At 38.7% G+C, this 11,778-nt stretch overlaps 1 protein-coding gene across 1 annotated transcript; it reads right to left on the bottom strand.

Moving 5' to 3' along the window:
- Positions 1-4,868: 4,868 nt before the first annotated feature.
- On the bottom strand, positions 4,869-11,600 carry LOC307154098 (transmembrane O-methyltransferase homolog; the record flags this gene model as incomplete). The annotated part of the gene is made up of 4 exons (XM_079898875.1): positions 11,548-11,600; positions 6,769-6,931; positions 6,195-6,398; positions 4,869-4,879 (listed from the first exon to the last, which is right to left on the bottom strand). The coding sequence occupies exons 1-4, from the start codon at positions 11,554-11,556 to the stop codon at positions 4,869-4,871; spliced, it is 387 nt and encodes a 128-aa protein (XP_079755001.1). The 5' UTR covers positions 11,557-11,600.
- Positions 11,601-11,778: the final 178 nt, after the last annotated feature.

Here is an 11,778-nt window from a genome sequence, read left to right as displayed (position 1 = left end):
ACTCAACAGAGCAGATGTCTTGGAAAGAGCTGTTTTTGTTGAGGATGAGTTACCAGGACAGTACACATCTACTCGTAGTGGGCAGTACTACAAAGAAAACCAACTTTTAGGTGTTCAAAGTGATTGCCTTCAGTGGGTATCTACATTGATGATTTTGAGGTTTGCAATCCCCTGGGCTCTTCGAAAAAGATTCACAAGATCACAGCTGTTTATTGGGTGCTTCTAAATTTGCCTGCAAAATTCCGTTCTACACTTCCCTCAATACAACTGGCTCTACTTGGAAAGAGCAATGATGTAAAAAAATTTGGCTATGACAAATTTTTCGATCCACTCTTAAAAGACATGAAAGACCTGGAGCAGCAAGGTGTGTTTGTTGAAGCCCTGAATGCACATCTTAGAGGAACAGTGTTTTGTGTATGTGCTGACAATCTTGGGGCTCACGGTCTTGCTGGCTTTCAAGAAAGCTTTCAAGCTGAGAACCTGTGTAGATTTTGCCAAGTCAGCAAAGATGACATACAGAAACAAGATGCGAGTTTTTTTTCAGCTTCGAACTGTTGAACAGCACAACTCCATTACAGATGAACTGAGAGACCACCATGAGCTTCAGAGCAAACTTGGTGTAAAAAAAGAATGTGTCCTCAGTAAGCACCTTAATTTCTTTCACCCAATAACTGGATTCCCACCAGATGTCCTACATGACACATTGGAGGGAATTGTCCCATTTGAGTTATCAATTTGCTTGAAAGAACTCATCTCAAAGGGACATTTTACTCTTCTTACTCTGAACAACTGTATTAAATGCTTTCTTTACAAGGACTCAGACAGAGTGAACAGACCCCAAGTAATTTCCCAGTCCAGCTTTTCTAAGGAAACCATAGGTGGGAATGGGCATGAGAATTGGGCATTGCTACGCTTGTTACCTTTAATGATTGGTTACATTGTAACCAATTCTGAGGCTGCTTGGGAAATTTTGATGGACTTGAGAGAGATAGTGGAGTTGGTAATGTCAGGCCAGTTCTCAGAAGCAACCCTATGCTTTTTAGAACGAAAAACTTTAGAACACCGACAGCTACTCAAAGACACGTTCCCAAACCTTAAATTGCGACCAAAACACCACTATGTGGAGCACTATCCACACTTGATTCACTGCTTTGGGCCATTAATTGAGCTCTGGACAATCAGATTTGAGGCCAAGCATAGCTATTTCAAAGGTGTGGTGAGTGACGTCCACAATTTCAAAAACATTCCACTCACTTTGGCAACCAAGCATCAGCTTATGATGGCCCATTTCCTCAATGGTCCAAGTCTCTTTTCTGTACCCTTGTCTGTGCAGAATGTGAAAACGGTAAGAACGTGTACCTTAGAAGTGCCACAGAAGACTGCACTTCAGAAAAAATACCCACACAAAGAAGTTGTCTTTCGCGTCTGATGTACATCTGCATGGAATTCACTTCAGTGAAGGCATGATTTTGTCTTCAGGTCAATGCAGTGGCTTGCCTGAATTTTTCAGAATTCTCAGTGTACTAGTGAATGCTAACAAAGTGTCCTTCCTTTGCAAAAGGCTTTCGTCATGGTACATTGAACACCTACCATGACGAAAGCCTTTTGCAAAGGAAGGACACTTTGTTAGCATTCACTAGTACACTGAGAATTCAGGTTTCTGAAACAAGCACAATTGAAATACTTGAGCCAGAGGACCTTAATGATTACCAACCTCTCACCTTGTATACAGTTCAGGGAAAGAACATCATTGCACTAAAGAAGTTCCTTCTCCATTAATTGTTCTTCACATAGCCACACTGCCTCCATTAAAATTGGGCCATTGTATTTTTATTTGAACTTTTACGTAATGGTGGTATTTGTTATGGGTTAAAGGGATAGTTCCCCAAAATGTAAATTGTAATAAGTTGCTCTCCCTCATGACATTATAAACCTGTATGACTTCCTAAGGCAGAAGACAAAAGCATGTGTTTTAATGAATAAAACATTACAATGACAAATATCTAATTTAAAAGATAAAAAAAAAAAACATCTCAAAAGTACTCAATGTTTCTTGTGAAGTATGAGACGCTAAACAAATTATGAAAGTTTTCATCTTTGAACTACCCCTTTAAATCATAAAATGTTTTGGCACATATTTATAAGTTTTGTACTCTACTTGATGTAGTATAATCTTTTAATTATTTTTTACAGAATATGCGGCTGCGTGTTGTGTTGGCCCCTGATAATTAGGAGGTTGAATATTTTGGAAAATCTCACTTCTGTTGAACACTTGAAAAGAATTCTTCAAGAAAAGCTTGAAATCAAGGTTGACTTTTTGATTCAATTTGAGGATCCAGAGTTCGGGAATGAACTCTGTAACTTGACCAATATAACAGAGCTTCCACCAGATAGAGCAGTGCTGAAGATACTCTTGAAAGTACCCGAAGAATGTGAATCAGAGATCTCCATTTCCTCTTTAGACACTGCCAGTGTGTCATCCCCATCCAACAGCTCAAACCAGAGTTCCCCTTCCTTTACTATGAGACAGCGTGAAAGTTCTCAGTGGCCCTCTACTTTCCCGATTCCCAAATTCACATATGATGTCGAGTTACGGCTTGCCAAAGGGAATGAGAATTTTAAAGAAGATGGAACACTGCTCACAATACCAAGAGAAATGAAAATGGATATCTTGGATGCCATAGCTCAAGCAATTTTTTCATTCAAAGCTTATCCAAATAATCAAGAGTTGAGAATCGGTGTCTGCTGCATTGGTGGAAAAGCATCCATGTCTCAAAGATCCGGGCTCAGGAACAGGTTATCACAGCTGGACCATGAGCATCAAATATAAGGTTGGCAACTACCGCCAGAAACTACGATCAGTAGGTTGCTCTGAAGTCGCTGTAAACCAGAGAAGAGCGAATGAGGATTCTAGACGCTTGAAGAAAGCAAAGAGATGTGAGATAAACTTCCTCCCAGACATTCCAAATGGGCAGACCGAGTATTCTCTACAAAAGGAAAGAGATGCACTACAGGAGGAATTGAAGAAGAAACATCTCAACATGGCATTTGTTGACTCAAAAATGGAACTGACATTCCCACTGAGAAGAAAGGAAATAGTCGACAAAGAACCTCTTGTGGCTGATGTCCTAAACGAATGGCCAGCATTGTTTTTGGAAGATCAGGTGAGTTTTTAAAGATTTTTTTTTGGGGGGGGGGGGGGGGGGGTAGACTTTATTGTGTAGACTTTATTCTTACTGTTAACTATGTTTTTTAAAGGTATCTGCTGAGTTTTCCTGGATTACTCAAACCAACCTGAAGAGTACCTTTTTCTCATCTTTGGATGAATATGCATCTCCAATGAGCCTGGTACCCCTATGGGGGTCCGGGGGCTTGCCCCCCCGGAAGAAAATTTTGTACATTTTAAAGATAAATTCATTAATCTGGTGCACTTTGAGTCACCCGAATCCACTGTTAAAAATAAATAATCCACCCGCAAACTGCCCATATTCTTTGAGTTAGATATCTGCATCTGATCATCACATTTCAATTATTCAAATTCTCAGTATTAAGCATGATAATATGGTAACATATCACACTGAAGTTGGCTAATTAAAAGTTAACATTTATTTAAAATAAAAGTTCTTCTTTTGGCAAAAATTACATTTCATTAAATTACATACAACAGCCTAAACAGAGGCTTTACTCCCTTCAAACTTAAATTGTCAATGTTTCATTACATCACTGTTTGAAAACACCCAGAATAATTTTTTGTACTTTTATAAAGGGCATTTTTTCCTTAATTTTATTAAATGTATGCTCCATCTTTCATTTCAAATTCTTAAATTTGATCAATATATTCAATTAAAATAATAAGACACTAGGCTGTTACCAATCAAATTAAATAATTTACATTGAAAATTATAACTGTATTAAATGAGATTATTTTAAATATTTTTGAATATACAAATAAGGAATGTTGAAAAGAATGATACTTTGAAACTAAACCGCCAATAGGAGGCGGCAGGCGACCGTCTTAATGAGCGAGTCATTGAGTCATTCATTCAAACAATTCGTTCAAACGGCTGATTTATTCAGAATGAGGCAGTTTATGAATAGGTAATTGAATCTTTGACTCAACCGATTCATTCAAAACTCTGAATCATTCATTAATGAAACACGGCTAAGTGTTCCTGTGAGATTCGCTATGGTTCTGTGGTGATCTTTGCTTGGAACTATTTTCGCTGCTGAAACAGAACAAAAACAGTCATTGCGTCTAAAATGTAAGTGACTTAATTTTAACTATTTGTTTATTGAACTTATGAATTCAGTCTCGGTTTCAATCTTGATAGCATTCAGGAAAACATATCTCTGGTCGTGTGTAGCCGGCTATATATTGTTTCTTAACTATAATATAACAGTGCAACATTGTTACCGTCAGTAGGCTACATTAGGTAGCTGCTAGGCCTATATTATTATCAACTACAGGCTCTCAATCGCCACTTACATTAAATTAAATAAAACAGAATCATCCTCACGTTTTCGGTGATTCCCTTGTTATTTTTATTTTTATATTAAAAATTGTTTTAATCAGGGCATTTGTCCGGTTGGGCTACAATTCTCTCTCACTTTTCCCTTCAAAAAAAGAAAACAAAAACACACGTGTCCTGGACAACCTTGATTGGTTTTCCCTGAAGAGAATTACATTGTTGAAAACGAAAGTAGAGTGACGCACGTTCATGGCGTTTTACCGTGATGAGAGTTCCGTGTCTTTATTAAACTCAACACATTATAATGATGTATCTGCCATCCACCCTCGATTAATTGGAATGGAATGTTTTTATTACTTGGCCCGCCCGACCCACAGATTATCCGCGATCCGCGCAGCACTATCGGCAAACTATACGGGTTGAGAATGGACACAAGCGGTTACAGCAACAGAACCGTCACGGCGGGAAATGTGTATATGACCATGTGACTGTCTGTCCGAGTTTTGTCGAGAGCCGGAGGCGGCACGAAATTTGACGGAGGCGGCCGCCTCATAATTCTCTATGCAGGAAAAACCCTGCATGTAATGTTTAGTGCGTTTTGCTTTTCCGATGCACAGGTAAAGTGACTCAAACTCACAGCGCCTGCAGAGACAATTTATTCTATGAAACATTATTGTTTAGCACGTTATAAACATCTACGTTTGAGCAGATATTCACAAACAGTATTTCACAGTAAACACTGGTCTAAACATTCTAACACTCATGTTACGGTGTAAAACACTCATATTACTTTTATATTGTACTGTGTTTTATATTATAGTGCATAAAACATCCTTGTGTCGTACATTTATATTTATTTAGCATTGAAAGGTTGCCTACCTGCCTATATTTAATATTTCAATATTTTTCCAATTGACATTTTAGTCTGGCAATATTTCAACTAGTAAAATGTGTACAAGTTTATGTAACAATAACATGCTAACTAATGTAAGAGTGAATAAATTACTTTCCTCCGGTAGATCAATCGCGTTCTTCTTCTGAGGGAAATCCCAGGCTTATTTCTCACAGTGCATCTTCCAAACTCAATGAAAAGCAGGGGAATGATGAAGTTTGATGATTTGTTTTGAGGTGATGGGTGCGTTTACAGGTTAGCGTACATGTGGACGATTAGCATGTGAATCGCTTAGGCACGCGTGGATGGTCACATTAATGATAATGAGCAGACGCATGAGAAACTGTACCTCTTGTTGGTTTCATACGGATTACATAAACAGAGAATATTTGTTTCCGATATGTTTCCGATGACCTACTTCATTTAAAATTAGACACTTCAAGCTCTCTCATGTCTGTGTGGCAATTATTCACTGAGTTTCGGTTCATTATTGATACGAGTTTCAGAAAAACGTTCAAAGACTAAGACGGCAGAAAGCGCATCCTATTTGTTTTCTTTCTTTAACAAAAGCACAAAGTTGTGTTATTGTGAGTGTACACAAATACAAGTAGACACTTAACAGTTTCGAATGATGTATAACGCTTATCTGTATGACCAAAATCAATGGAGTATTTTGAGTCTCATTTGCACTGATAAGAAAAAAAGTGAGGGGGTTAAACTGAGGAAAGTATGGTGATATCTACATTTTACATTACCTTATTCACCTGTAGTGTCTTGCCTTACTAATCTAAATAAACTGGAATTAATTAAAAGACAACATATTATTATGACACCTGATACCTGCTGGTGTTTGAAGCCTGCCACTAGTATGATCTCCTCCCCTCGATCTGCTGTTGGAGGATCAAGCTCTACAGTCAGCAGTTTTCCAGACGGAGGGAGCAGATGCAGAATCCTGACTGAAGCGTAGCCACAGTGTGTCCCCAACTCCAGAACCCTCCGCGGGGCTTCACGCTTCACAATCTCATCCAGAAACTCACCTACAACCACAAGAGAACGTGTTACTACAGAGCAGAAGACTAGCGGAGTATTACCTGATTTAATAAAGCATTTTATTTAACATCTACTATGTAGACATACTAACATTCACAACCAAGAACATGCATGGAAACTAAGCTGCAGATTCAGTCAATTATAACTGGTCATTTGCATATAGAAGTCTGAAAGGTACATTAGAAAGGCAGTGTTTGAGGGTCAGAAATTGTTCATATAAGACAAAAATTAAATGCTACAAAAGTGAAGAAAAAGGATGAACTTTTTTAACAATGAAAAGAACATCCATTAAGTGTGATTAGTAAAAGTCTTTAAGGAGGCACACACACATCAGGATTACAGACTCCAGTGCCTGACCTTTCTGAGGACCGATGTTGAAGGAGGTGTGTGTGGTGGAATAGAGGTCGAAGGTCAGCAGAACACTCTGAGCCTGTCCGTGGGTGCAGTTGGAGAAGACATAGGCGTGAGTGGAGCTGACACACACCTTCCTGTGAGAACGCCTGAGTGTGCCAGAATACAGCTGACGGCACAGAGCCAACAGCGGTGAGCGGAAAACAGCCGTCATCACGACCACAGCCGAGAGCAGAGGAACAGAGAACACCAGCAGAGACATCACTGAACATCACTGAACCTAAGAGACATCAGTGAACATCAGTGACCCTAACAGAGACATCACTGAACATCACTGAACCTAAGAGACATCAGTGAACATCAGTGACCCTAACAGAGACATCAGTGAACATCAGTGACCCTAACCAGTCCCTCCAGGATTTCACGATTTTTTTTGTGTTATTTTTGCGATCAAAATGACTGATTTTGTGGTGGCAATTTCCAGAAATTTGTGAAAAAATTTGTGATTTTTATATTTTATAATTATGACATCACATTTACCATAAAATAATTATGTCAGATGCACAATAGTCATACATGACACAAATCACAAACAAAATGCATAAAGCTTGTTTATTTTGGTCTAATCAAATTCTCATCAAATTAACTTTTAAAACAACACAAGACCAGGAACATCCAAGAAATGATTTAAATAATCAAGTAAACACTCAGTAATGAAATAAGAACAAAGGAACAAATAACAAAAAGAAACAAAACAGGACAAATAAATACAAGGATACAGTTACAAACAGTGGATAATTTTTTTTTATTATTGTGCTGTAGCCTATTGTTGTTGCTTGATTAACATTAACAACACTGACAACAGCAGGTAAATTAGGTTACTGCCACTTTAAGACCTACTACAGTAATGACAAACATCCCAATCAGTTACTGGCCCCCAATCCCAATCAAATACTCGCCAAGATGAATATTTTGAAGTAATTGTAGCTATGTGTATTTGTTCAAGTGCTATAAAGAGAATTCAATACTTTACGCTGACAGGCAGTGACACGCAGTCAGTCACACACACACACACACGCACACACACACACACACACACACACACACACACACACACTGCAGTCAGGCAGTCACTCGGTCAACACAAAACAATTTACCCCCACTCTCGTGCAATATATCAGGATATTGCTTAGCCCGCTCCTTGGCGCTTATGTGAGAGGGCAGGTGAGACAAATTTTCTTTTGCCATGTTTCTGACAGACCGCTCACAGACATCACGCGTGCGCAACATCTGTATCCACGTAAAATGCATTGAAACTTTAATTAAACTTGAGATATTTCAATTGGGTGATTATAATTTAATGTTTTGTGAGGTCTTTTTCATTTTTGTGAATATTTTGCGGTTAAATTAGGAATTATGCAGGATCGCAAAAAAATGCGACAATTTGTTGATTTTGCGTTGTATTCAGCGATCGCGGAATCGTGAAAAACTGGACAGAAGCGATCATAGAGAGGCACTCTGGGAAACGTTAAAGTCATGATGAAATGGAAGAAGCCAAAGATCTTTTCTTCCTTAAAGGGGACCTATTATGCAAAATTCACTTTTGCATGCTGTTTGTACATAAATGTGTGTTGGCAGTGTGTGTACACAACCACCCATTAGTGATAAAAATCCACTCACTCCTTTTTTATTAATCCCCATAAATCATCAGCAGTGTCTCCCAACGACCTGTGTTCAGAATGCGGCTTTAGTGAGGTCACTAAGCACAGGCCCCGCCCACGAGTGTTGACAGACACTGCCGTTTCATCATAGCCCCGCCCTGATCGAGTCCACAGCTGCTGCACTGACGAGAATGTCTCTCAGCGCTGTAGGTGTTGTGTGGCTGGATGTATTAATCCACATAGCTCTCTCTATTTACTCCCGAAATCTGAGGCAGCCGCTGAAGACGAGGTGGAATTATTTTGTTTTTAAAGAAAATACTCCCTCAACTTTACCGAAATTCGTTTATGTACTTGCGCACTTCTTATAACTTACTGTTTACTCCGCTCTTACGGTGATTTTCTGGAGTAAAACTGACGCTTCATCTCTTGTGTGATGTACAATAAACTTTATTAAACTCATCAGTATATTTTTGATCATCATTCGGACCTGGTCCGAAACAGCAGACTTGTAGGCTATTAATAGTGGATACATACAAGCAGATGACAAATACGTTATAACCGTAATTAAACTACTAAACTATACCTGTTCCATCTCCATACAGCACTCTGACTCTGTAGGCATTATTGTCCGACTCCGGGTCGAAATGAACACCGTTACTGAGAGTTTCTGATATTATCATCATTCCTGAGACTGAGCGCGAGCTCATGAAGCTCCGCCCCCTGTGCCGGCAGCAGCAGCTCATTTGCATTTAAAGGGCACACACTAAAACAGCGCGTTTTTCTGAGCCCCAAAAAAATGACAATTTAAACATGCTGTAAAAAATGATCTGTTGGGTATTTTGAGCTAAAACTTCACATACACACTCTGGGGACATCAGAGACTTATTTTACATCTTGTGAAAAGGGGCACAATAGGGGACCTTTAATGTCACACTGTACTACCGTCGAGACGCGTTAAAAACGGTTGCGCGCAATAAAACTCATCCAGAGTTTTACATCATTAATCAGCGCTCGGTGATGTGAGCTGCATTACAGCTGCTGTATGGAGATGGAACAGGTATAGTTTAGTAGTTTAATTACGGTTATTATAACGTATTTGTCATCTGCTTGTATGTATCCATTATTTATTAATAGCCTATAAGTCTGCTGTCTGAATGATGATCAAACTGATGAGTTTAATAAAGTTTATTGTACATCACACAAAAGATGAAGCGTCAGTTTTACTCCAGAAAATCACCGTAAGAGCGGAGTAAACACAGTAAGTTATCAGAAGTGCGCAAGTACATAAACGAATTTCGGTAGAGTTGAGGGAGCATTTTCTTTAAAAACAAAATAATTCCACCTCGTCTTCAGCGGCTTCCTCAGATTTCGGGAGTAAATAGAGAGAGCTATGTGGATTAATACATCCGGCCACACAACACCTACAACGCTTGGGAGACATTCTCATCAGTGCAGCAGCTGTGGACTCGATCAGGGCGGGGCTATGATGAAACGGCAGTGTCTGTCAACACTCGTGGGCGGGGCCTGTGCTTAGTGACGTCACTAAAGCCGCATTCTGAAGACAGGTCGTTGGGAGACACTGCTGATGATTTATGGGGATTAATAAAAAAGGAGTGAGTGGATTTTTATCACTATTGGGTGGTTGTGTACACACACTGCCAACACACATTTATGTCCAAACAGCATGCAAAAGTGAATTTTGCATTATAGGGGACCTTTAATGACAACTGAGATCTTACAGTGAGATGTTAATGACAACTGAGATCTTACAGTGTGACATTAATGACAACTGAGATCTTACAGTGTGACATGGCTTACAGCGAGGATCATGTTTGTACAGTCTGACAAGCAACAATCGCATATATTATAAATTGCACAGTCTGCACCAGCTTTATTGTGACATACATCAGAATGTAGGGCGGGGCTTGTTTCTGTGCATCAGCTGCTGATTGGATGTTGAGATGTGGGCGTGGCTCTCAGAAGTGGAGGCTGATGAATGTGAGTTTGCAGGAGCCGGTTCAAAGTCGACATGAAGGGAAGTTACACTCATCTTTTCCTCCCTGTTGTGATGTATATCTGAGTGAAACACAGGCCGGACGACACAACGTGCCCCGCAATCATATGATCATTCAGAGAATTTATTATTAAGAGTAAAAAATCTTTATTTCTGTGGATTCATGTATTCCATAATGAGACGTCTTTAGACTGCCTTAAACTATTTTAATGGCGAGTACACTCAAAGTCTTACACTTCAATGTGCTACAGACCTATCGCTATTAGGAATGTATAGTTTTTATGATTGTGTTTGTGAAATTGAAGATCTTTTGTAGGCATACTGCCAATGGGTTTTGGTGTAGTTGTAAGCTGGACTATCTTGTGTTTTAATTTAAAACTTGGTCTATTTCAGTCTTAATAAATAGCCTACGGGTTGTCTATATAAATAGAGGAAGTTATTCTGATTCAACATTACCAGGAACATGAATAACACAATAATGATAAATCATTTATAATTAACACTACAATATTCCATAAAAAAATAGAATTGTCAGTTTTGATTTTTATGGAGATTTAAGTGGACATTTCAAAAATATATTAAAGTCAACAAACACATGCATGAATCGTTCACAATAAGATCTATAGTATTCAAAAAACACATTGAAAGAATTTATTTCATGCTGAATCTAACATTTTCTAAAATCAAAATTTAGCAGTTCCAGGTTTAGTTAAAGAGTAAGTTCATCCAAAATATGTGGTTATTTATTATTTATCGATCTAAACCTTTCCTTTGTGGAAAACAACAGAGGAAGGTATGAAGTAAACCCTGCTAAATCTTAGCAAACTGATGAAAGTGAAGGACGAGGTTATCTGACAGTGTTTGCCTACATTACAGGTGTTCTGAAGATCGCAGTAAACTACACTCACTGTTTCATAGATTGCCACAACATGTCAACGTGATTTTAGTGTAAAAAAGCTCGCTATTAATCGCTAGTATTTCTGCATAGTAGCCTAATATACCATTTTTTAGAACTTCGTTAGCATGACAAACGTAAAGTCTTATTGTCGGATTTATCATAATAATTAAAAAGGATAAAAATAATACAACACATTTAGGTGCAGAACTTACCAGTGACATGAACAGGAATCTTTCGCGGTGTGTTTGAAATGTATTGTGAGTGTGCAGATAAAGAGAGGCTGACACACACATCTATGGACACACACACCTCTCACACTCACCTGATCAGCCTGTTTATCACGGAAGTGCACGAGCTTAAAGGTACAGAGCACTTTATGTTTGGTCAGGGGTTTCAATCTGCGTCTGTAAATACTGCAAAATAACAACAAACTGTAAAATAAA

The sequence above is a fragment of the Squalius cephalus genome (genome assembly GCF_949319135.1).
Source record: "Squalius cephalus genome assembly, contig: scaffold_72, whole genome shotgun sequence".
Classification (NCBI taxonomy): domain Eukaryota; kingdom Metazoa; phylum Chordata; class Actinopteri; order Cypriniformes; family Leuciscidae; genus Squalius; species Squalius cephalus.
The sequence above is the reverse complement of the archived record's forward strand: the minus strand, read 5'-3'. Positions and strand labels throughout refer to the sequence as shown.